This window comes from Girardinichthys multiradiatus, chromosome 20 (assembly GCF_021462225.1).
Source record: "Girardinichthys multiradiatus isolate DD_20200921_A chromosome 20, DD_fGirMul_XY1, whole genome shotgun sequence".
NCBI classification, from domain to species: domain Eukaryota; kingdom Metazoa; phylum Chordata; class Actinopteri; order Cyprinodontiformes; family Goodeidae; genus Girardinichthys; species Girardinichthys multiradiatus.
In genome coordinates, this window is record NC_061812.1 from 50,648,315 (window position 1) to 50,675,887 (window position 27,573).

At 39.6% G+C, this 27,573-nt stretch overlaps 1 protein-coding gene across 1 annotated transcript in view; it reads right to left on the reverse strand.

Moving 5' to 3' along the window:
* Positions 1-876: 876 nt before the first annotated feature.
* epha8 (eph receptor A8) overlaps positions 877-27,573 on the reverse strand; it is a 342,530-nt gene continuing 315,833 nt past the window's right edge. The window contains exons 17-21 of the mRNA XM_047347467.1: positions 17,728-17,877; positions 17,435-17,625; positions 16,476-16,634; positions 6,869-6,977; positions 877-1,114 (exon numbers count right to left, since the gene is read on the reverse strand). Coding sequence (XP_047203423.1) covers positions 1,022-1,114; positions 6,869-6,977; positions 16,476-16,634; positions 17,435-17,625; positions 17,728-17,877 — 702 coding nt within the window. The 3' untranslated portion in view covers positions 877-1,021. The remainder of the gene's footprint in view (positions 1,115-6,868; positions 6,978-16,475; positions 16,635-17,434; positions 17,626-17,727; positions 17,878-27,573) is intronic.

The following is a 27,573-nucleotide window of genomic DNA, read 5'->3' on the forward strand; positions in this document are numbered from 1 at the left end:
CCAAGGAATATCAGAATTTTCCTCCAGATTGCGGTGCGAGATTTTCACTTCTAAAATACTTTGTTCAATCCAAGAGATGAACAGGGCACACTGCTTTCTGAGAGCTTAACAAACAGCCATTCAGCATCCATGCCCAGTCATCCTTTGCCTACATTGGTACCAGACCATAGATCTCCCCATCAGAGAGACCCATCAGACAGGGAAGTTAAATCTCTAGGCTTGCCAATTCATATTTTGGAGGACTACTGCCCAGATGTTTCAACCAACAGGCAGCATATAAATTCGCAATGACAGAATTTTATCAGTGTGGACAGAAACCTGCACTGTCTGATCCAGTTCCTCTCCACATCACGCTGCCCTACAGAACCAGGAATTAGGTCAGATTTGTTGATGAGCCCAATCAATACCTTAAGAATCTCAACACCTTGCCAAAACCATCTTAAATGGACAGCTTCGTGAGTTATCTAATGTGAGGTACTACTGTTGAAAATAATACCAATTTATTGTTATTATTATTACTTACAAATACATAAAATAAATCTGTTTTTAAATCACCTTAATGTCATTTTTTAAACTTTGCCAGAGTAAAGAATTGCCTATTAAAACAGGACACAGAAGACGTGGTGAAAGCTTTTATTTTCAATGGGTTATTTCATTTTATTGGTGTCCTTGTAGTTCTCTGTATAAAATCAATTAGGCATGTGCAGCTCATCTGAAATCCTTCTGCCAGCATCCTGACCAAAACAAGGAAAATGCATCATATTCCACAAATTTTAAATCACTGCATTTGCTCCCTTTTTTGTAAAATTATAGATTTTGAAATTCTGCTTTTGGATTATAAAATACTAAATGGTCCTGGACCAGAAAACATTACGGAGTTGCTTGTCAAGCAACTCCGTAATGTTTCCTGTACACTGGAAACACAGATCATTTTGGCTTACTGAGGCTTTCGATCAAACAATTAAACATTCTTGACAAAAGGGTTGTTTTACCCAGTTTATAACACAGAGTTTGAGCTAAGTCACTTTAAGAGAAAGAAAGTCACTTTTGTGAAATGCATGTTTGGAAGAACCTGCTTCTTTTGTTTTTCTTGTCTTCTTACAGCTGTCTTGTTCTGTGTGGGTGGGGAATGGAATAGTTTTTGTCTGTTGAAACATCATAATTCTCTGTTTATGTTACAATGTTTATCTTCCACATTTTTTCAACCATTTTTAGAGGAGCTGAGTGAACAAGACACTGAGTTAAAATTATTAAGTGTCAAATTAAGAGAAAAAAGGTTCAACTCAAAACAGATAGATTCCACCACTGTGCTTTACAATCTATATATCTAAAACTAGGCTAAACATAGTTTTAGATAGATTCTATAAAAGTGTCTTCAATGATTCAAGGTTTTTTTACTAGTGTCTTTGATTTGTGGGGTATCTTACATCAGGTTGACAGAAGCTGCTGATTATTTGATTATTGATAAACAACTTATTTCTTTTGTCCATTTTTGCTGAGATCAATGGGTCATTATTTCAGATTATGCCCCTGTCAGCCTAACTATGGGTTATTCTGACCTCCCTCAAAGGAGTAGGCGTTGGGGGTTTTAATTCAGCTCTATCTGGAGGCAATCATTTTGTGCACTGAGATGTAAATAGCTTGTTTCCTGTCTAGCTTTTTCCACAAATTTTCTATGCTCTTGCTATGGAATGTATTTAAAATCTGCCTTGGGGGAGCAATGATTGCATACACAGTCCAGTCAAACTGTAAATCCTTCATAGAGTGTGCAGAGAATAGACATTCTAAGTTTAATATACGACTTTTATTTGATATTGCTTATTCGGTTACAGAGGGGGATCCTCAATGTGTAGTTGGTCTTAATGTTGAGAAAACCTGACCACATTGTGTGGAACTATCTTTGTACCGTTTTTAGGAACTTGGATCGGTTTGGAATTTAATTTTACTGATCAGACTATTGAATTCCCACCCTGTAATATATTTATTACAGTCTTTTAACTTAGATACAAAGTCTCTTCATTTTGAAACAAAAATTCAAAAGCTGCCTTAAAACTATGAGTAAAGTCAACTTTCAGATTTCCGTGGTTCCAACTCTGTAAACCTAAGAACAGTCAGGACATTTTACAACTATAAGTTAAACAGTGGAAAACATACACTTATGTTCTGTGTAAAGAAAACTCATTATAACAAGTGAATGGCCTTAGTGGCCATTAGTCATTAGTAGCTGGACAAGAGGAAGGGCAGAGAGAAGGGGAAGACATGCAGTAAATGGCCCAGGGCAGGGACTCGAATCGGGACAACTGTGTTGAGGACTGTAGTCTCTGCATATGGTGCTCCCTGCTCTACCACAGTGTCATGGGGCGCCCCACAAGTAGAGTTTAAGAGGTAAAATAAATGCATTTAACCTAAGGGGGACTGTCAGGTTTTACAGTGCATCCTTTAATATGTACTAATTCTTAGCATACAAAACCTTTCAGTTTAAATGGTGGAACGCATCAGAGCTACGGTTCGGCACAGTTCTACTTTTTAGTCTTTTCCAATAGCAATCATCACTATTTTTGGTACCTGGTTGGACGCAGTTCAAACCATGCTGAAAGTCGTGCTGAAAACACTGATTGGGTAGGGGATGATGTCACTGGTCACCGCATATTATAATAACGAATATCTTAAACAGTTCACTGGTTGTACCCTGGGCTTATTGTGTATATGACTATTGCAAGCTAGCATTAGGTAGCATTAGCTTATGCTCAAACAACCTCTAGCTCGTATCCTTCACTTTGATGCTGCTCTGCTTCCCTCTCTCTCCTATGGCAGATGGCAATACAAAACACTTATTCAGAGTGTTTCATATTGCCATCCACAACTTTCTCTTGGCTCTCCTCATTAACTTTGAGTCTGACAACAGCAATAGACTGAGTAGCAGTCAAGGCTGTTGTTGCGTTTGTGTCACTTACTTTTCAGACTTTTGGCCTGCCTTGCTTCTGATGTTGAGATGGTACTCAATTTTAATGGGAAAGATCCCAAACTGTGTAGAGCAGAGCCAACCCCAGATGAGTTAAGTAGAGTAGGTACTAATGGAAAAGGCCCACTGGTGTGTGGAAAAATTAAGCCAAGCACAACATTTCACCCTATGATGACTCATGTCGCTTTTGTCTTAATTTCCTGTACCTCACTGACCTCTGTTTCATCATCACTTAGTAAATTTGAAGAGTTTTCTGGTCAAACACTTAATTTTCATTATAGTAAGTTCTTTCTTATTAATACTCAAGTGTGGGCTTTGGACCTTTCTACTTAGCGCAGGAAGGCAGGTTTGTCTGTTACTAGAAAAACAATATTCAAAAAGAATTTTCTTGTCTAAATCCAACTAATCCTTCCTGCAAAGGTTTAGTCTTAGGTTGTATGTTGGATCTGTGCCCATGGAGAGACTATTAGGGGAGCAGAACTTAAGCTTCCCTGTTTTAGATTCATCTAAACATCACTCCCAAGGGCACTTTAGAAAGACCAATTAGATGCATATTTTTGGACAGTAGGAGGAAGCTGGAGTACCTAGAAAGAACCTATGCAAACAAGGCAGAGAACATGCAACCTCCCTCCAAAAAGCCATGTCAGGATTCAAACTCAGGACATTCTTGCTGTAAGGCAATGGTGCTACCAATTGTGCCACCTTGCTACCCTGTAAAAATTCAATAGTTTTTTTTTGTGAAACAACTGCTCTTTAGTGAAGGAAAGCATTTTTCATAAAAAATGTGCTTACGTTTAATATATTCCTGAATCGAATATTGTTCTAATAAAAAAATGGATCACTTCAAGAATGTATTCCACAAAACTGGTCAGTATTGTCAAATTATGTGCTTTTTAAACACATTGTAATGTATGTTTGTATATTCAATATAAAATATAAAAATTTGTATACAAACCTTGTTTTCAAAGGTTTTTTTAAAATTCAACAAAAACCAATCTAGTATTCATATATTTAAGCCTTTATTTGCCAGACAAAACTATAAATGAAATCTATTCAATTGTATTTATAAAAAATGAAAATGATGTTTACTAACTCTAGAATAAGTATAATTTTCTTTTTTGGCACTATGACACTCCAAAGTCAATTGGAAGAAACCCAAATAAATACTTTCTTACCAAATAAGAGATGAAACAATTGAGAAAAGTCTACAATCACAACATAAAATGACGACAAGTGATGATATCATGTATGAAAGGAACATCCTCCAAAGGTTTAACCACCAACACTGCATGGCAATTATAAAAGGAGCCTTCACACTGTATTTTACCCCAGGCCTAATTCTGGATTCCTGTTGTCTTTAACTTCTAGGTTTTTCCTGCTGTTCCTTCTAACTAATTATGAAAAAAACACTTTAGTTAGTGACATGTTAAAATCTCTGAAACAAACTACACAGTGACAATCTGTCATTCACTATGTGTACTGATTAAAACTATCTCATTAATTAATCTTCCAACCACTTTAAGTAGTTCAACAGTAACATAAAAATGTGAGTTCTCCCACACTGTCCCAGCAAGGACAACAGTAAAACAGTGGTTTAGGTTTTTTTTTCCAATTGTGTTGATGCTTGATAAAAATATACTATAGACAGTGTATTTCCACCGTTCTTTTATGCCATCCTGCAATGTATTAGAATATAAAGCAGAGTGAGGTCTGTTTGCCTCACAATACTTTGATACTAAGATTTGGCCTTCAAATTAAACAAATGGGACCAATTTAAGCCCATCTCAAAATATACCATACTGCCAAAGTATTTGCTCATCTGCCAACACACACACACATGAATTTGAGAGACAACCCATTCTTAATCCACAGCATTTAATATGATGCCAGCCCACCTTTTGCTGCTATAATAGTATCAATGGCATTTTTGGAATATTTTGACAATTCTTCCAGAAGCACATTTGTAAGGTCAGGCAGTGATGTTGAATAGAAGCCCTGGCTATAAGCATCTGCTCTAATTTATCCAAATATGTTCTGTTAGACTGAGGTCTGGACCCTATGCAAGCTAGTATGGACAGTACAGTATGCTGAAGTATGAAGAGTTCCTTTCACTGGAACATAGGGGCCCAGCCAAACCCTGACCAACAGCTCCACACCATAAAAGTTCCCTGAACCACGTTTTACACTTGGCACAGTTGGACAACTGCCAAGTTCATAGAAATTTCCAGATAGTCCAGGGGTGGTGTGCTTCAAACCACTGCATTCAGTACTTTGCATTGCACTTGGTGATGTAAGGTTTAGATGCAACTGCTTGGCCATTCCATTACATAAAGCTCTCTATGCACTGTTCTTGATCCAATCTGAAGGCCACATGAAATTTAGAGGTCTACAGCCACTGATTGGAGAAATGTGGTGACCTGTGGGCACAAGGCATGCAGTTTGCATGCCAAGGTGTTTGATTTTACACATCTGTGGTCATCAAAGTAAAACAGAATTTCATGCTATGGGTGGGTTTGCAAATACTTTTGGCAATATTACATATTTACAATATTTGTGATGTTAAAAAAATATCAGCAGACTTGATCATTTCTTTTTTGTTACTCAGGGGATGTTATGTGTTTATTTGTACAGGAATCTGGTAACTGTTCAGCATAGATTTTAATGCTTCATGTAAATGATTATTCTAACCTTTCCTGTTTATATCTAAATCACCCAGGACGTGTTAATACCAGATCTGAACAGGGCCTAAAGCCGAATACAAGAAAAACCTTGGAAAAGTCCACATCAGATATTATGGGATGGCACATCATGAATTACTTGAATTTATGAAAGTCCGACCAAGGCAGATATCAATTTCGGAATGTTGGAAACATGCTAAAATCAAGGCAATGTCTTGTCTCAGGAGTTTCACGGTTATTTCTATTGCAAAATGACAGATAATTTGTGCTTGAGCAGTCACGGTCTGTCTCCTACTGAGAATGTGAGGTAGACTTGAAATCCCTTATTCTGCAAGCTGGCCACAGATTTTTCTATGCAGCTTGCATGTAACACAATAATAAACAAACATCTTCCAACTAACTGTTTGCGTGTTGGTGGTTTGAACTGTTAGACTTGCTTATTTTTGTCTGGTAAATAAAAATATGATAAATCACCAAATTCTTCAGATGCCACAGTGTGTTCGGTTGTGGCTGTGAGGAGATCTGTGTCTCAACTGGAAAGCCTCTTGAACACAGAAAGATTGTAGAATAAAGTGCACTATAGTTAAGTTATACACATCTTCCAAGTACAGTAGTTGTGCGCCATGCAGCTGCAAACCAGCCAGAAGGCTCAAATTCTTCAAGGGTCATGTATGGTAGAAGCAGAGAGGACACTGGAGCCATTTGTTTGAATCAAAAGCCTGGGGCGCAGTAGATCTTTTCCACAGCTGGAGATGATCTGGCAACTCAGGTGAGTGTTATCTCATGTTCCACCCCTCTGTTTCTTACTTTTCTTACTTACGTCTCATATTCTTTTAAAGTTATTGCTGCCTTCCTACCATAGTGCTCAGGCTCTCCCCTGGCACTATAAATCATAATAATTTGATATAATCACAATAAATTATTTTTTCATTGTAGACTTAAAAACTTAAAATGATGTCATAATAAGGCAGTCTTTTCATTCTTAAACAAAAAAAATAAAATTTAATTCAGTAGGAAGAAAAAAGAAAGGTAGGTCCCAAAGATGTTCTATTTCCTTGTTCCACAGGTTGTCTTTCCACATTTTGTTCTTAAATATCACATAAAAATCTTGGAAAGTTCTTAGATATCTTCTCCCATTTATCTGTTTTTGTTTCTCAAGGAGTCCTTCTCGACCTTATAAAAGCCTTGGTCCCTAACGCAGTTAGAAACCTCAGCTTTGGAGTTATACCTGAACCGATGGAACACTCTTGTTGAGGACTTGTGCCCTCATTACTTGGACACTGGTCATGATCTTCTTCTGATGACCCATCAGTGTCACGCCCAGCCTCTGGATGTCCCTGAGTGACATAAAAACAAAAAATTTTTGTGATCCATATTGGCAAATACAGTGCTGTGAAAAAGTAGTTGCCCCTTGATAGATTTCCTCTAATTTCAGCCCTTAATCTGTTCTAACGTTTCTTTAGATCTGGGAATGTTGTTTCTTTTTTTAGAATTTTTAGTCTACTAAATGCTATCAGTCAGGTTATATTTAAACAAAATGGCCAGACAGACCCAGAATTTATGTGAGATTGGCGATACAAGCCAGTGATAGATGCAAAAGTTAGACCAAAATAATTCATTCTGTGGAAAACGGATGTAACAACAGTTAAAACTGCTGTGATGCAATATGTTACAGATGTTTTGTTTATATTATGTGTGTATATTATGTATAGCCATGAATGATTAATTTAGAAAGAATAGATGTATATATGCGTATATTTATTAAAAAAGTGAGGTCGTCTAGAAAATCTAGTCTGTCTTCAGTTGATTATTTTGAAAATATGAATGTTGTGCCAGTTTCCTGAAATATTTCAGGTCTTTTATTGTCTTAATACGGATTATTTTGGCATACAGGTCATAAAAACCCAAAATTCCTATCTCACAAAATTAGCATATTTCATCCGACCAATAAAATAAAAGTGTTTTTCATACAAAAAACGTCAACCTTCAAATAATCATGTACAGTTATGCACTCAATACTTGGTCGGGAATCCTTTGGCAGAAATGACTGCTTCAATGCGGCGTGGCATGGAGGCATTCAGCCTGTGGCACTGCTGAGGTCTTATGGAGGCCCAGGATGCTTCAATAGCGGCCTTTAGCTCATCCAGAGTGTTGGGTCTTGAGTCTCTCAACGTTCTCTTCACAATATCCCACAGATTCTCTATGGGGTTCAGGTCAGGAGAGTTGGCAGGCCAATTGAGCACAGTGATACCATGGTCAGTAAACCATTTACCAGTGGTTTTGGCACTGTCAGCGGGTGCCAGGTCGTGCTGAAAAATGAAATCTTCATCTCCATAAAGCTTTTCAGCAGATGGAAGCATGAAGTGCTCCAAAATCTCCTGATAGCTAGCTGCATTGACCCTGCCCTTGATAAAACACAGTGGACCAACACCAGCAGCTGACACGGCACCCCAGACCATCACTGACTGTGGGTACTTGACACTGGACTTCTGGCATTTTGGCATTTCCTTCTCCCCAGTCTTCCTCCAGACTCTGGCACCTTGATTTCCGAATGACATGCAGAATTTGCTTTTATCCGAAAAAAGTACTTTGGACCACTGAGCAACAGTCCAGTGCTGCTTCTCTGTAGCCCAGGTAAGGCGCTTCTGCCGCTGTTTCTGGTTCAAAAGTGGCTTGACCTGGGGAATGCCGCACCTGTAGCCCATTTCCTGGACACGCCTGTGCACAGTGGCTCTGGATGTTTCTACTCCAGACTCAGTCCACTGCTTCCGCAGGTCCCCCAAGGTCTGGAATCGGCCCTTCTCCACAATCTTCCTCAGGGTCCGGTCACCTCTTCTCGTTGTGCAGCGTTTTCTGCCACACTTTTTCCTTCCCACAGACTTCCCACTGAGGTGCCTTGATACAGCACTCTGGGAACAGCTTATTCGTTCAGAAATGTCTTTCTGTGTCTTACCCTCTTGCTTGAGGGTGTCAATAGTGGCCTTCTGGACAGTAGTCAGGTCGGCAGTCTTACCCATGATTGGGGTTTTGAGTGATGAACCAGGCTGGGAGTTTTAAAGGCCTCAGGAATCTTTTGCGGGTGTTTAGAGTTAACTCGTTGACTCAGATGATTAGGTTCATAGCTCGTTTAGAGACCCTTTTAATGATATGCTAATTTTGTGAGATAGGAATTTTGGGTTTTCATGAGCTGTATGCCAAAATCATCCGTATTAAGACAATAAAAGACCTGAAATATTTCAGTTAGTGTGCAATGGATCTAAAATATATGAATGTTAAATTTTCATCATGACATTATGGAAAATAATGAACTTTATCACAATATGCTAATATTTTGAGAAGGACCTGTATACTGAGGAAAGTGAGAAGAATGGCATTAGTCTGCAGGTGAGTCAATCAGGTGATAAGAAGAAACAGCTGAGGAAGAGAGACTAGTAAACATAAAACATAACATGAATAAATATAGATGTACAAACAATAAACTTGAATGCAAAAGAAACAGAACACAACAAATAAGAAACTGAACCTAAACGAATGAACTGATATAGCAACACCTATAGAGCAGTGGTTCCCAATCTTTGTTCAGCTGTGTACCCCTTCTCACAGATCTGACCTCAATCCAGGTACCCCCTACTTTACACGCCCTTTAAAATGTGTTTCTAAACACTGCACGTATCAAATAAAATCATATACAACTATTCATTATTTCTCACCAAATAATATTTATTAATAAGTGTCAGCATTATTAAGCAATACATGTTTACTTTTATAGGCAATGAATTATCCAAACATTTAGCATGTGTAGAATGAATATATCGCAAAATATTTATGGTGTGATGACAGTTATTTAACATACTGTAAGACGGGTGTGCTTGAAAATATGCACATAACTCTGTAATGTTTGGTTTAATTTGAGACAGTCTGAGTCCTAAATCCTTCTAAACACAAAGTCTTGCTGTGTATTTTGTTTCATATTTGTAAGAACTAAAAATTCACTTTCACACAAGTACATTGTAGCAAACTTCATCTAAGTCTTTACATCGCGTTTGGCCAGTGCTGGCTGACCTGCGAGCAGTCCGATCAAGAAATCCAACAGTAGCTTCTGATTGAATTTAACTTTTAAAAATCTGTCTCTTGCTATTTCAATGAGAAACAACCTGTTTGACTGTCAGGAAGGCAGCAGGTACAGAGTTGAACGGGTGACGTATTCAACTATCAACTAAAATGATGATCACTGAAGAAAATGTTGATCTCTTAGTTCAAAGAAGTCTGAGGTGATGGGTTGCCCCACGCCACAAGGCTCCGCATCCAAACCCTTGCATGCTGATAGCAGGTTGGCTAGCTGGGCTAGCCGCAGATGCACTGCTGCTAACATCCCGGTCTGATGTACCTCTTGTATTTGAAGTGTTGTTTTGAGTGTTGTTGCTGGCAGGTGCATCTTACACTGTGGGCTAGCTGGTGATAGCTGTCGCTGTCTCTCGGGATTGACATAGTTTTTTTTCTCAGCCAACTGTCCATTTTTTCACTGCTCCAACAAAAAGTTGAGCAAATGCTGCTTTGATTGACAGGTGTTCCTTCAGCGAGACAAACCCGCTGTCACACCCTTAAACTGAAAATTTAGAGAGCATTTTGAGGCTCAGGAAACCTTTGCAGGTGTTTTGAGTTAATTAGCTGATTAAGGTGTGATACCATGTCCAGCAGAGATTTTTCAGAATTTTCTGAGTCAACGAATGTTAAGTTTTTATTTGTTAGCCATAATCACCAAAAACTACAAGAAATAAAGTCTTGAAATATTTCACTATATGTGTATAAATCTAAATAATATATCAGTTTTACTTTTTAAAATTAGTGAAAATATAAACTTTTTCAGGTTATTCTAATTTTTTAGATGTATGTATGTGACTTGGAGATGTAACAATAGGTGGTAGTCTCCACATTGTGGTAATGCTAGGCAGAGTGGACTTGCTTCTTTATCCAGAGTGTCTGCTTAAAAAGTTCAGTGTTCCTGATTTAAAGTCTCTTAACTTTATGGACATAATCAAAGACATAACTTCTTACACAATGGCAGAAAAAAAATCTTAGGTAGCAAATAAAAATAACAAGATAAAATGCTTGAAAACAAGTAACAAAATAAAAGGAAAATAGAAATGTCTACAACACTGTGCAAAAGTTCCAAGATCTAACTTCTTAATATTTTTCTTCTAAGCAGCAAGTCATTTTTGTAATCTTTTTTTAAGCAATCTTTATCAAAACGTTCCATGCTTTCTGAAGGTATTTTCAAGTTTTGTTTACATTTTTAATAGGTATTTCAAGTCTGTTGATCATCTAATACTTTATGCAAACAGGCTTTAGCTAACAGAAAGCTGTTTGGAGCAAAAATACTGTTTTCAATTCAATTCAATTCAAAAATACTTTATTAATCCCAAAGGGAAATTAAATGTTGTTGTAGCTCATTATGAAGGTTTCTTCAAAGAGCCGTTGTAGATGCTGATGGCTGTGGGCAGGAAGGATCTCCTGTAGCGCTCCGTCTTACAGCAGATCTGAAGAAGCCTCTGACTGAAGACACTCTGTTGTTGTAGGACAGTCTCATGAAGAGGATGCTCAGGGTTCTCCATAATAGGGAGTCCCCAGAACAGAGCCAGCCTTCTTTATCAGCTTGTTGAGCTTTTTTAAGTCCCTGGCTCTGATGCTGCTTCCCCAGCAGATGATGGCAGAAGAGATCACACTCTCCACAACAGACTTATAGAAGATATGCAGCATCTTGCTGCAAACACCAAAGGACCTAAGCTTCCTCAAGAAGTACAGTCTGATCTGTCCCTTCTTGTAGATGGCTTCACAGTTGCATCTCCACTCTAGTCTGTTGTCCAGGTGAACACCGAGGTATTTATACTCCTCCACCACCTCCACTTCTTTTCCCATGATATAAATAGTTTTTGACTTATCCCTGTTTCTCTTAAAATCTACAATCATCTCCTTTGTTTTAGTCACATTCAAAATGAGATGATTGTTTCCACACCATGCCACAAAGTGGTCCACCACCTTCCTGTACTCAGCTTCTTGTCCATCTCTGATCCACCCCACGACTGCAGAATCATCTGAGTATTTCTGCAGATGACAGGAGTCTGTCTTGTACTGGAAGTCTGAGGTGTACAGAGTGAAAATGAATGGTGAGAGTACCGTCCCCTGTGGTGCTCCTGTGCTGCTGACTACCTGGTTAGACTCACAACCCTTCAGTCTCACAAACTGTGGTCTGTTTGTCAGGTAGTCTTTGATCCATGAGATTGTTGAGGCCTCCACCTGAGTCTTCTGGAGTTTCTGACAAAGCAAATCAGGTTGGATTGTATTAAATGCACTGCAGAAATCAAAGAACATGATCCTCACAGTGCTGCTGGCTTTGTCCAGATGACAGTGGGTTTGTTGAAGCAGGTGTATGATGGCATCTTCAACTCCAACTCCACAGTGATAAGCAAACTGAAGGGGGTCCTGATGGTTTACTGTTTGCTTACTCAGGTGGGCCAACAGGAGTCTCTCTAGGACCTTCATGATGTGAGATGTCAGGGCAACAGGTCTATAGTCATTGAGGACTGATGGGTGAGTTTTATTTGGTACCGGAACAAGACAGGAGGTCTTCCACAACACCGGAACCTTCTTCTGGGCCAGGCTAAGGTTGAAGAGGTGCTGCAGAATCCCACAGAGTTGCTCTGCACAGGCCTTCAGGACTCTAGGGCTGACATGATCTGGACCTGCAGCCTTATTCCTATTCAGTCTCTCCAGTTGCATATTCACTTGACTTCTTGAGACACACAGGGGGAAGGGGGAAGCAAAGGAAGCATCAGCATCTTCTGATATGGTTGAAGGCAAACATGTAGAAGCAGAAGGGTCTAGGGCTGAGGTGGAAGATAAAAAATGTGAGGTGTTACTGGACAGCTGTGGGTCCTGTGGGTCAAAGGAAGGTGGAATGTCTGTTTGGCTGTGAGCAGGAGAGGAGGATGCACAGCTTGTTTCTGAACTGAACCTATTGAAGAATGTGTTCAGTTCATTGGCTCTGTCCAGACCTCCATCGGTCTGATCATCCTTCTGCTTGAAGCCTGTGATCATCTTCATCCTTGTCCACACATCTCTGATATTGTTTTGCTGGAGCTTGCTCTCCAGCTTCTTCTTGTACACCTCCTTGCTGTCTGTTATCTTGACTTCAAGTTGCTTCTGTAAACTCCTCAATAATTCTTTGTCTCCCTCTCTGAAGGCTCTTTTTTTCTTGTTAAGCAGGTCCTTCAGGTCACTGGTGATCCAAGGTTTGTTATTGGGGAAGCATCTCATGGTTCTGGTGGGGATGATGTTATCCACACAGAAGTTTATATAGTCGGTTACACACTCAGTCATGGCATTGATGTCCTCTCCATGTGGCTGGCACAGTGCGTCCCAGTCTGTAGCCTCAAAGCAACCTTGCAGAGCTTCTTCAGCTTCCTGTGACCATTTTCTCACTGTCCTCTTTGTTACAGGTGGCCTCTGAACAAGGGGCTTATATTTCGAGCAGAGAAAAACAAGATTGTGATTTGATTTGCCAAGAGGAGGTCTTGCTGTAGAGATGCACAAGTCCTTGACATTTGCATAAAACAAATCCAATGTTTTGTTTTCTCTGGTAGAGCAGCTGACAAACTGTTGAAATGTTGTAAGTGTAGCAGAGAGTGAAGCATGGTTAAAATCACCAGAAATTGCCACAAAAGCATTGGGGTTTGTGTCTGTAGCTTAGCAACTACTGAGCTGATGGCATCACATGCAGTGTCGGCAACAGCGGAAGGTGGAACGTAAACTGTTTCCAAAATAACACTGGTGAACTCTCTGGGTAAATAAAATGGACGAAAACGTACTGCCAACAGTTCAATATCTGGACTGCAGAGATGACACTTCACAGTAACATGTCCTGGATTGCACCATCTGTTGTTCACACGTACTGCCAGTCCACCTCCTTTACATTTGCCGCTCTTCTTTAAATCTGTCTGCTCGTATGGTTAAAAAATCCGGCAGAGAGACGCTGGAGTCGGGGATATGATCCTGCAGCCATGTCTCAGTAAAACACATAATACTGCATGCCCGGTACTCTGGCTGGGTCCATTGTAGGGCTTGGAGTTCATCCAACTTGTTTCCTAACGATCTCACATTGCCCATCATAATCGACGGAACAGATGGTTTGAACTTCCTCCTTCTCTCTCTTCTCTTAGCTCCTGCTCTGCATCCACGGCATCTCCTTTTCAACTCATCAGGGATTTAGGTTGTAGTTGAAGTATTATTTGAGCTTTTGAGATATTAATCAGCTGCTCCCGGTTGTGAGAAACAACCCCGTTGCCATGGCAATGCATCATAACAAATGTCCAAAAATAGAAAGTATTAGGAAAAATCCTTCAAGCTGCACAGCATCTGACACTGGAGTGGACAGTTGTCCAAAAAAAAAAAAAAAAAGAAAATCAACTGTATCCACCACAAGAGGAATAGTTCCCAAAAGAGAATAAATCAGAATCAAAAGTAACAGAGCTACTCCAACCTGCTGCCACCTTGAGCGGTGCAATTCTAGAACTTTTTTTTGTTTGATATCCTTATTTTTGGTATATTTCACAATATAGGTTATTGATTATCAGTGATTAATCTTTCATGGTTAGGCTTTTTTTCTCCTTCAGTAAATAATATATCAAAGTAAAGATCAATATAAAATCAATCCTCAGGTTACGAACTAAAGAAGAGTAAAAAGCCAGCCATAGTTCAAGCTAAAAAAAAAACTCTATGAAACCTGGAGATCTATGAATAAAGACCACTCTAAAAGAAATTCTGACCTTTAGGATTGGTTTAAACCTTTGTAGAGTACTGTTGTTTCAATGGTGTGCAAAAAGCTAAACAGATGGTAATACAGCACTGAAATAATCAGCATGATGAAACCTATTTTCAGAGACACTTGGTAATGTGTGCAGCAGAGAGAAGCAGCATAGGAAAATACAGGAGCTACAAACTGCTTAACTTTCCTCATTTTAATCAATGATTTTATTGTGAAACACAAACTAAATCCCAGCTTTAACTTATTAAACTGCAGTGCAGCAAAACATAAAAATAAAAAATTGGCAAGTTTGTTGTAACTAATATTGTGGTGTATTTTCAAAGGCCTCTAAGGTATGATGCAATTTTTTTTCTAAACTGCTGTTGTCTGGATTGATTTTAACTGCATTCTTATAGTGGGGGCTGTAAACATTTCTGCTGATAATTTAAAAGATAGATCTGCATCAGAGCTATTGAGTTTCCTGGGTGGCTTTGGACTTTCAAAGCATGTAACAGAACCAACTCATAGCAAGGATAACGATCTGAATCTGGGTTTTTTCAGATGTTCTAAATATTGTTGATGTTGTTATGATGGCTGTTGCTCTTTCCAACCATTTCTGTGAGCTATTTAAAGAGAATATCCCTGGAATCACCAGCAGAAACAGAGCAGACCTTATCACAAACCCCTCCATTTAAGATAACGCATCCAGGTCTTATCAGTCATCCAGTCTAACAAAATGAATTATGTATCTTTGAAGGAGAACTCCTTATAAGCTTAAATCCTTAACGTGAAGCCTTGATATATCAGCCATCAGGTTTTTAAAAACTGCTTTTAGCTGTGTTTCCCCTGAACTACATATATTATTGATTCCTTCAATCAGGTCCTTCTCTACAGGACCTGAAAATTGCAGAGAAATTCAAACTCTTTTAAAGAAACCAAATCTAAATGTACCAATAATTAATAATTATGAGACCATATCCAACTTACCGTTTTTGGTAAAACATAATGGAAAAAACTGTTTATGAACAAATTTAGCCATTTATGATAAAAAATAATCTATTGATTGCTTTCCAGTCAGGCTTTGGACCACACACCATAGCACAGAGATGGCATTGGTAGAAGTTTTGAACGATACTCATCTCATCAGTTATGAGTCCTGATATTTGTCAGATATTTGTCCTGGTATTACTTGATCACAGTGCTGCGTTTGACACAGATAAACATTACAGACTAACTGATTATTGGTGAAATTGGTGGGATCGTCTGGTACTGTTAAACTGCTTCAGAACTTATTTTGTACGCTTTGTTTCATTTGGCAATTCTAAACATTATAAACTGGATGTCATCAGCCAAGAGTGTGATTGTTTGAGTAGAGTTGATGCTTGGAAATAAAACTGTCTGTAGCAGCTTAGAGAGGGCTCGTCTTGGTGGCAATATGTTATGTGAAAATCACAGGGAGCAGTTTATTTATTTATTCAACAAGAAGCCCTTGCTTAGCTGGCTGGCTAGTTGTGTTAGTATCTGCAAGCACCGTGTCAAAGCTTAATCTTCTTTTTAATGGAATTAGTTTTTCATTATGGAAAGTTGGCTGTTCAGCCATCAGACAAGTGTTGAGTCCTCTGATCTTTTGCAATGGACAATCACAAGGGCTTTCAGATTTTTAACACAGTAGATAGTGCTCTGTGGATTCACACTGTCATAGTGTGAATACCTGACTTTGCTCAGGACATTTAAAAAAGTTTAAAACTGAAGAACAATGACATTTATAATTATTTCTTAATTTATTATTGCTCTTGCTGTTATTTTTAGGCTCTTTGTATCTACTGTGTCCTGTTTATCAGTGATGTCTCTTAGTACCAAGCTTCTAATCACATGAGTAAAATGTATTTTTATTCAACAGTTTAAGGACTATGTATAGGTTTTTCTCAGTCTAAAAGCCCCTTATATTTGCTGTCAGAGGCTTGCAGTCAGCTCAAGTCAACAGCTCACTATCACTTCTTAATTGTTATCACTCTCCATTTCAGTGATCACTCACCCTTGTTTCATGCCTATGACGTGTCCCAAAGTGTGGTAACCCCCTGCTGCAAAGTGTTCCTTGTAGCGGCCCATCTTTATGGTGTCCAGCCATTCGTCTACTGAGTTACAGCTACTGAAGTCAGGGATAGCTCTCTCCATTAATGGAGGACTGTTTAAACTGCAGCAAAGAGAAAACGGAGGTTTCAGTTACCGGGGCATAAACTGGACAAAATAAAACATTAGATCAAGAGAGAGACTGAAACTGAGAGAAGTGTGCATATACCTGAGACACAATCAACAGGAGTTAGAATGAAAGAGAGGAGGTTAGTGTCTGTGGTTGCATGAGAGCTGCCTTGGATAAAATAATACAAGAACAAACCTCTTCTGTCTCTACCCTTGATTACATTTTCTACTACTACACAATGCTCATGCACCGATAACTCACTAAGACCCAGTATCTGCACTGAATAATTTCAGCAAAGTCCAGCTTTAGACAGTGGGTCATCTCAAACCTACTACCAGATTTACTGTAAATCAATGTCAATATCACACCAAGGGTTTTAGTTACTGCAAAGAGAATTTATCACAGCTTAATAGAAAATGAACAAGACTGCTTACATCATCTGCAAGGAAATTTTAAGGAATACCTTTGATTGCAACTTTATCCCACCTTAACAATGTTTGACAACAGATGATTGATACTAGATTTACTCTGCTTCTCACAGCAGGACACTTACTTAGTAGCCTTACGGTCTGTCAGCATATATTTTCCAGAAAACCATATTCTCAGTCCCTTGGAGGCCGTGTATTTGCTTTGATTGGTAACTTAATCTACTAATCACTTAAACCAATATTTGATGAAATTCTGGCTCACTGTCTGACCAAATTACATCATTAAATTAAAGTAACCATGGCGTGTTACACAATCCACCCATATTGCGTCTCTGCAAACAGTGATTCAATGAGTTGCCCACCTACCTGCAGAGTGTGTCAATGGACTTCAGGTTCTCTGGGTTGCGAATTAGTTTGTCAAGAACAGTGACTATCTGGCAAAAGCGTGGCCTCTCGTTGCGATCCTTCTGCCAACAGTCAAGCATGAGTGTGTGTAGAGCAGCAGGGCAGCCCATGGGAGTGGGCAGCCTGTAGCCCTCTTCCACAGACTTAATAACCTGCACATTTTCAGCAAAACACTGCATGAGCGTTCATTAGCAGTAATAGAGGGAAGTGGGCCTATTCTGTTAATGTTGTTTGATTTAGCAAACAGCACTCACGTCTCTGTTGGTGAGATTCCAGTACGGCCGTTCTCCGTAGGACATCACTTCCCACATGACTACGCCGTAGCTCCACACATCACTGGAGGAGGAGAACCTTCTGTATGCAATGGCCTCCGGAGCTGTCCAGCGGATTGGGATTTTTCCACCCTATTGGTAAAGCAGTTCAGAGTGCGACAGCATTATATTTTACTCCACTGTAGTTGTCCAGTTTCTCTAAAAACACACAAAATGGTCATTCAATTTATCAAACCACATGATTTATCAGTGGAAATACTTATTAAAAATGTATCTTGATTTTATGATTTTATACTGCAACAATTATATTTGAATTAGCTGACACTGAACTTAAAAGACACATCAAGGGAACCCTGATAAAGTAAAATGATTTATACTCCTTGACATTTTCCACATTTTGCCACACTACAACCACTAAATTGAGTGTACCTTATTTAAACGTGATAGACCAAAAATGTGATAGACCAAAAAAGTAGTCTATAATTGTGGAGTGAAAAGAAAAGAATAAATGGTTTAAATAGTGTTTCTGTAAATACATTTCTGTAAAGAATTTTTTAAGTCTGCAGTACATAACTCTATACAAAATACAAAATTTAAGAAATATCTTTATTAGGAAAAAGAATTATGCCGTTTATGACCTGAAGACCAAAAATAAAGAAAAACTGCACTTCATTTTGGCCTTAGTTATTAGGACCTACTTTAAAGGGGCTAAATAGTATGTGGCTCCAGAGATACAGGTTTAAACCCCTCTGAACCACAAGTAAATCTTTGCTCTAATTCTTTGCATCGGTCTCGTGTGCAGAGAAGGAATATTAACCCCTTTCAATTCAATTCAATTCAATTCAGTTTTATTTATATAGCGCCAATTCCCAACACATGTTGTTTCAAGGCACTTCACAACAGTCGGGTACATACATTCCAATTAATCCTAACAATTGAACAGTGCAGTCGGAGTTAGCTTTTTATTCAAATTGGATAAAAAGTTTTTCTATCTAAGGAAACCCAGCAGATTGCATCCAGTCAGTGACTTGCAGCATTCCCTCCTCCCGGATGAGCATGTAGAGACGGTGGACAGTCACTGGCATTGACTTTGCAGCAATCCCTCATACTGAGCATGCATGTAGCGACAGCGGAGAGGAAAAACTCCCTTTTAACAGGAAGAAACCTCCAGCAGAACCAGGCTCAGTGTGAGCGGCCATCTGCCACGACCAACTGGGGGTTTGAGAGATTTCCCATTGTGGAAAGCCCTGAGAGTGTTTCCATACAAATTTACCCAGGTAATTTCACTTTCCAGGGGACTTACTTTCATGGTTAAAATGTCCTACAAAGTAGGTCTTTCCAGATCTCCCAGGGATTGTTAAATTGGCAGAGTTGTTTGCAGTAAGGCATAGCACCACAAGCAGTGATAAAGGTGGCGGTGAATATGCAAATGAATTGTTTTAATACAAATGTATTGTTGTCTGCTAATTCAAGTTAAACAGGTGTCTGGACTGGGTCTTCCCCAGTAACTGCTGCCTGATCTCGGCCCTGCACTCTGGAATTTTTTGTTACCCGTTATCTGTTTGTTGCGGCTGAAAGTAAATATAAAGTGTTTAGTAGATATGTGGTGAATAACTGCTAGTACCAGAAATCTTTGACATTTTAAGTTAATGTAGGCATTAATTAACTGTTTTGCCACCATTCTGTAACAAAATATTTCAATCAAATACCACTTAATATCCAACTTTTCCTCGTACATAATAAATACACATTTCCCTAAGACTGACTGTTGACCAAAAGAATGATGCAACATTACCATGCAATGTTTATGTTTGAAAACCAAGGATTATCTTGAAGAATCTGGAAATGAAGTTAAGTTATTCTTGGAACCAACTTAGGAAATAATCAGCAACATTTAGATAAAATATTATTTTAATGAAATAATATTTTAAAGTATGATCTGCTGAATAAAACCAACCTTCTGGATGCCTAATTCTCAACGGTGTCTAATTAGCTGCCTTTATTTATTTAAATAATATTTAAAGAAATATTATTAAGGGCATATTTTGGAAACGAGCCAAATCTTTCTGGAGAAATGAGCTTTCCTTAGTTATCAAATCTAGTAAATGATGTTCAGGGACTATTATTCACTAGCTTGAAAACTAACAAACTTTCTGTTAAATACTCTTTAGTAGCAAGCACGTGTTCTTACCGGTTAGCAGTTGAGCTAACAAAGAAGTGGATAGCTTAGCACCAGAAACAAACACATACCTTTAAAATACATCGGTTAATATAAGGGTTAAAATGCATAAGCGCGGACGGCGCATTATGAGCAATCTTCTGTGTTTAAAATCATCCTTCAAGTAAAATTTGACTTAACTTAAAACACACAAACACAGAACACAAACAGGGCACGTGTGCTGCAGATAGCCTGCTAGCACCAAGATAGCCGAGTTTCACAAAAACAAAAAACTTCATAAATGAAAACATTTAGATTATTTCATCCTGTTAATCTGCCCAAACCTAACCTCTGACCATGGTGAGGAAATGTTGTCCAAGGGGCGATGAAGTTTGGAGAAGGTATCCACAGTGAAGAAAGGGTTAGCTTCCCGCTAACCTCCTCAGCTTCTCATGATCAGAAGGTGTGTTTGTTCTGTGAACAAAAGGGTTAGCTCCGGAGCTGTAGCTGGGTGTCCCGTCCTGTCCGCTGCGGTCTCTGCTGTCTTCCTTCCAGACTGTGAGACCGCGTCTTTGCAGGGGCTTCTCTCAAACACCGTTTGCGTCTGCGGGGGCTCGGAGAGACAGTCAAGCAATGCTTGTACCTTAATTACCCCCGTTCATGAATGAAAATACCAGATACACAGACAGTATTTCATTCGTACTTAACTTTGCATATGATCGATGATCATATGACATCCTTGGATCCAGTTGAAGAGTTTATGTCTGTTTGCCAGCAAAGAGACATCAGCGCGCTTTCCTCGCCTATCCGGTCCCTCTGGAAGGCCGTGTGGAAAAGGGCGGATGTAGCAACAGCTGTGTTTTTATTCGGGTAGTGGCGTCACAGGAGGTCCGCAGTTATCCCGTTTCCTGGCTGTGCCGGAAGAAGGTTAATGCACTTTATTTTGAAAGTTCCAGAAATGTCCGTACCGGAGTTTAATGTTGAAATCCATGGCTGTGGGTCCCAACAACATCAAGAAACTTAAATGGTAATTTAAGTCCAGGGTATTGCAAACAAGTCTGGGGTTCATGCAGCTAAGCCACCCACTAGGTTCTCATTTAAAAGACCTTTAAAAGACCTTGCTCCAACTGAATTTGCCAACTGCATTTTCACTTTTTAGGGATACCATTTTTTCAGTCTATCCAGACTGTAGGTCAGAACTTGATGACTATATTTCCATTATTCTTGACACGGCTCTCTGCTTTGGAGGCACTGGTTACTATCACTACCACACCTCTTCGCTACCCAGGCTGCAGGCTGCTTGCAGCAATTTAATCAGGGGACATACTGGAGTTCTCTCGACTCCGAATTGTACTGCCGCATATTTACTGCTCGTACCTCTCTATCATGCAATCGTTGTAGCACTCCATCTCATGTGGCACTCCACTGCATGTACAGCCATCATTTGTGGACTTTCTCATTAGTGGGTTCACACATGGTTTTCATCCAGGCATATTCCTGATTCCACCCACCACTGTCAAAATCTCCAGTCTGATTTTTCAGAACCTGATGCTGGCCACACTCTCATAGCCAAGGAAGTTAAAGAAGGATTTATGATAGGCCCATTCAGCCAGCCACCCTTCCCCATCTTTCATGTCAGCCCCATTGGAATTGCCACATGAAAATACTCTGGTAAGAAAAGACTGAATATAGACCTATCAGCTCCTCATGGCTCACATATTCCTAGCATCAACAGCATCATCCCATCACCACAGTTTTCCACGAAATACTATTGATCATGCCATTAAACTCATCCGCTTAGTAGGTCATGGCGCCTGGCTCTCCAAGGCAGACATAATCAGAACCTTTAAAGTCCTCACAATTCACGCAGATTTCTCACTTTTGTCTGCAGAAGTAGCCCAAAAATATTCGACTGTCTTTCAGAGGCATTATGCTCCCTTACGTGCTACACCTTCTTGACGACTTCCTGATCGTGACCTCCCCATCCTCTCCCCCACACTATGGGCTCAGTGCTATTACTGGAGCTTTCTTAGACCTGGGTGTTCTCTCTCTGAGAAGAAAACTATTGTTCCATGCACCTCATCAGAATTCTTGGGCATTACTCTTGACTCATCTTCTTTCCAAGTATCTTTACCTCTGGAAAAAATCCATCAAATCACTATGCTTCTTTCAGACTTACTGCTGGCTGACATGTTCCAAACAACAGTTGTTAACACTTCTAGGCCACCTGAACAACGCTATTCGTATCATTCCTCAGGGAAAATCCTGCATATCAGCCAGTCAGTTATTTTCTACCGCTTATTCCATAGTGGGTTGCGGGGGAGCTGGTGCCTATCTCCAGCAGTCTATGGGCGAGAGGCAGGGTACACCCTGGACAAGTCGCCAGTCCATCACAGGGCAACACACAAACAACCATGCACACACTCATTCATACACCTAAGGGCAATTTAGAGTGACCAATTAACCTAACAGGCATGTCTTTGGACTGTGGGAGGAAGCCGGAGTACCCGGTGAGAACCCACGCATGCACGGGGAGAACATGCAAACTCCATGCAGAAAGACCCCCGGTCGGGAATTGAACCCAGGACCTTCTTGCTGCAAGGCAACAGTGCTACCAACTGCGCCACCGTGCAGCCCCCATATCAGCCAGCTTTTCTCTAAAATGAAAAGGTGTCTTTGAGATCACGTTCTGTCCTCATGGATACTTACTTATCCTGATGACATTCAGCTCTACACAGATGCAGCGCCCTCAATAGTTTTCGCTGGCTATTACAACAGCAGGCCCCCAGAGATCAGATCCCTCCAAGCAGAGTTGAATTCGTCCTCATCAGCTCTTCACGAGCTCTAGTCAATCTCTCCAAGGCTTCTGAAGAAGCCATCCTTAACAGTCTTGCTCCTTGCACTCTGTCAGCCTACTTGTCAGGCTCAAACAGTTTCAAATAATTTCATGCAGCTTATCAACTGTAATTCCCCTTGTTACTTACCTTTCAGGCATTAATGTTTTCTTCAAGCTGGTAACAGGTAACAGCTTCTTATGTATTACTCACTGCCACTTACCCATGCTTCTTAAAGGGCTTAACATGCAAGAACCCTCACCCTACCACTTCCATCAGAGTGCTGTCTATCTCCTTCCACCAACCGGACTTTAGAATTGATGTTTGTTAGCCTTCTTGGGCTTCCTGCGGTGCTCTGAGTTCGCCCCATCCTCATGCAGGCATGGTCCTTCTATTCATCCATGCCTTTCAGATACATCAATTCACAGTCACAACACTCTCATCCTTACTCTCCGAAGATGTAAAACTGACCAGTTAGCAGTTTGTTTTCCAATCCATCTCTTCCATCTCAACTCCTTCCGCAGCCCATATGAACCAATCGCTTTCTACATTTAGTCCACATGTTGCCTCACCTTAAGATCCACTCTTCAATTCAGAGTCAGAAAGTCCTGCCACAAGATTCTGGTTCAACTAAACATTTCCATCAAGTTCAACTGAGGTCTGGCATCTCACCAGAGTATTATTTAGTCCACTTCTTCTGTTTTGGAAAAGCCTCTATGGCATTCAGTAAGCAGATCTCGGATCAAACAATTCAAATCCTAGGTCGTTGGTCATCCATACATGCATACCGTTCATATGCTCGTAATAATCGGACTGATTTACACCAAGCTCACTCTGCCCTCTGCTTAACTCAATTTTGAAATTTTTTTGGGTGCCTTCAGTGGGCTCAGGGACCTTACTGTGGGTGTATGTTTGTATTTGAGCATGTATGTAATATTGTGACACTGTAGGAAAAAGGGAAAATCCACAATAATTTTAAACTTGTGCACCCAATCATTGTTTTTACAAATCATTAAAGTTGCTTGTTTTCTATTCATTTCAACCTTGAAAAATGAACAGCTCAATCCATCATTAAACATCCCAAAATAATTTACCTTCAAGGACGAACTTCTAAATGGAACTGCACTTGTGATATCCTTGATATAAAACTGACCCTTAAATACATCTATACAAATATGAACCAGTATGTAAACAAACAGAGCACTGCCTTAGAATTTTTATTTTTTTATTTTTGAAGGTAACTTTGCTTGTCACAAACATCTCCTCTTAAACATGTAGAACTCTTCAACAAGAGTCCATAAAATGTACGTATCTCGTGAACTTCATACTTCAGCCAGACTCGATACACTCCACCTTTACCTCGATAAAATGTGGACCTTGTTAACAGTTTCCTAATCTCCTGACAGTGATGGGAACTGTATAAATCTTGATATCTGTATCATTATCAAGCATTAATTGGAGGTGTGCCATAATGATGCCATGATTTCTGTCACTATCTATGTGCTATCACAGTCCCTTTCCCATCAGAAGGACACTGAGAGATGCTGCTCATAATCCCTGCACTCTGTAATGTGATTGCTATGCTTACACAGACTGGGATAAACAAATGTGTTTATGCTCCAGGAAGAATATTAGGCTGTTCCCAGGTCGAGCTCCTCCACAACCAAGGCAGTTTTTACCTTGCTCCCACTTTTAAATTCCTTTGTTGAATTTTGATTATATTGCTTTTATAAAAGTATATTTGAACTAAACTTTTCTCTCTGTCTTTAGATTACTTTCTAGACCAAACATCAGCCAAACTATGAGTTAATCTTTGCTTTTAAAAGTATTAAATGTGTGTGTGTGTGTGTGTGTGTGTGTTCTTGTACTTGTTGCTGAGTGAGAACCATTTTTTGTATTTTTATCGCAAAGTGAGGACATTTTGACAAAGTGAGGACATTTTCCTGGTCCTCACTTTTTCAAATTCCGTTCTTGGGACAGGGGTTAGGGTTAGGACTAGGGTATGAATTGAGTTATTGTTAGGGTTAGTGTTAGGGACAGGGTTAGGCACTAAAAATCAAGGAAAATGAATTGAAGTTAATTGAAGTAACCGAAAGGTCCTCATAAAGATAGTAAAACACGGATGTGTGTGTGTGTGTGTGTGTGTCATTTGCATCCATTGAAATTCAACTAAGCAATCACTGAGTTCTAACTAAGGAAGCTGAGTCACTTGTGTAAAAACAGCTTTTGTTAAATTTTTTAAGAGACTAGTATTATTTTCCTTTCAATGGTAAATCTAAAAATCTATGAAAAGGAGAAGAAATGAAGAAATGAAATCCACATTTAGGTAAAAATAAGGAGCATGGGAAAGCAACACACATAAGCAAATATTTTACAGGGTCATGGTGGACTTGTGAGGGTGCCAAAATTTAAGTATGATCATCTGTGCAAAGAATTAGACTGTCAACACTGACAAAGGTGCCATTGTCCTTGAAGAAGAGATGGACGTTTTATCAAACAGCCATACAGTTCAGTTCACAGATGAGGGGGGGTTGCTGGGGCAGAGCATCAAATTTACAGAACATCCAGGATAAATGTTTTGATAAGAAGCCTGTGAAGGCCATATTGGGGAGCCTGAATTAGACAAACAATAAATGTTTTGGTTCAGGCCGGCTGTGATTTTTCGCCTGCCTTCAAAGTCTTACTGGCATTCTCAATTTCATATCCAAATAGTAAAATTTCTGGTACTTTCAGTAGATCCTGAGCAAACAACTTTCTCCAAGATTAAATCATATCACCTTTGAGTCCAGGAAACGCAGCCAGCCTGCGATTCTGTTCAAGGATCGCATCCAGCATGCAATTCTGCTCTCTTAACATATCAGTCTGAGTGCTGAGAGCTCTTAAGATCCCTTCACACATCCCAGGCAGCTTTGGAGTGCTTTGAACAGCTGCCGATGTTTTACAAATCTTTTGATAACCAGGTAACCACCAACTCCAAAAAGCAGAAATCCTATTATCAGAAATCCAATTATGTACAAATCTTCCACGTCCTCGACTGACATTGTTGTCAGGCACACAATCTTCTACTGCTGCCAGGAATCCATTGTGTATCTGGAGAAGAACCTCCCGTCTGGACAAGAGGGTTTCCCTTTACCCTGTCTTCCCGTCGGGAAAATTTTATCGATTGCATTGAGAGACCAGCTGACCAAATCCATAATGAACAAATTAGGAGGATTTGCGAACAGAGGCTCTAAGAAAAACAGACAAAAAGCTGAAGCAACGCAAAAAATGGGGCAGAATCAAGGAGAGAGTGAAAAAGCATCTTACCCCACCGAGAGCAGAAGAGACCTGAATACGCACCATTACATGAACCTAGGGATATTATACGGACTATGCAAATGTCTATCTAAAACACAGTGTATTCACATTTGCTTTATCTCAACACCATGTTTTCTCATTAATTTAACGGTTGATATGCGACTAAATCACTATGTGCTTAATATGGAATATTGTTTGAATAAAAAGTTATTTTAGCTTATATAATTGTCCAAATATACCGCTCACTCGATTTCCAGTGTATTCCAGTGTAAAGCACAGCGTCACCCACAGCTAGTTCCTGAACTGCAATTTATACACATTTGTATACACTACGAGTGGATTATTGAGCCCTCATGTGATTGGGTGAGTTAAACCTTTGGGAGGGGCCTCAAGCTCTCGTTCGGAACACAAGCTTTTAAAATCTAATCCCCTAGTTGGAGCTGCACCAGCACTCTAGTCCAATAGGTGGTGGTAATGCACCTTAATAGTTGGTTTGCCAACCGCCATAAAGACACAGGAAGAAGAAGAAAAAGAAAACGGGGCTGCAGCTGAATGGCAGACCCATTCACACTGCAGGCAAATGTGGCCCAAATCAGATTTTTTGGGGTCAAGTGACCAGGTCAGACTTTTTAGAAAAATGTGAACGCTCTTATCTGGCCCATATCTGACTTTTTCAAGTCACATTTGAGCCACATTAATATGTGGTCCTGAATCCGACTCGTATCTGATATTTAGGAATGTGACTCCAGTGGAAACTATGAGGGGTCAAGGTAACAAAAAATAACTTGAAATAAATTGAAGGTATAAAATACTGAACATGGTAAAATTGAGTGCTGTAAAACCAAACGTGATTAATATCGCCTCTGTGAAAATTTGAATCTGTGAATTTGGAGGTCATTAAAATGATAACATGGTAAATATTATTGTCATAAACATTAAGGTTATCAAGTTTAACATTGCCAGTTTTCATTCACTGCCTTGATTTTAGCACCTCCAATTTTACAACTTTAATTTTATCACTCATCGCGTTCAGAGTGTAATTTTTGTTACTTCTGTTAGATCAGAATATGGCAGCAGCCCCAGCGCAACAGCAGAGTACTTGTAGTCCATAGCCATTCGCATGCATTTTCAGTAATATGGCAGTGATTTGCTGGAAGTTCTTTAAGGTCCAGAACTTGGCATACAGCGCTCTCAAAAATTGCCAACACAAGTGGGATGCTGTAAGATTACACTCAAAGGCAACTTTATTAGGTAGACCTGTCCAACTTCTCATTAACGCAAATTTCAAATTAGCCAATCACATGGCAGCAACTCAATGTATTTAGGCATGTAGACATGGTCAAGACGGTCTGCTGCAGCTCAGACTGAGCATCAGAAAGGGGAAGAAAGGTGATTTAAGTGACTTTGAATGTGGCATGGTTGTTGGTGCCAGACAGGCTGGTCTGAGTATTTCAGAAACTGCTGATCTACTGGGATTTTCACGTACTACCATCTCTAGGGTTTACAGAGAATGGTCCGAAAAAGAGAAAATATCCAGTG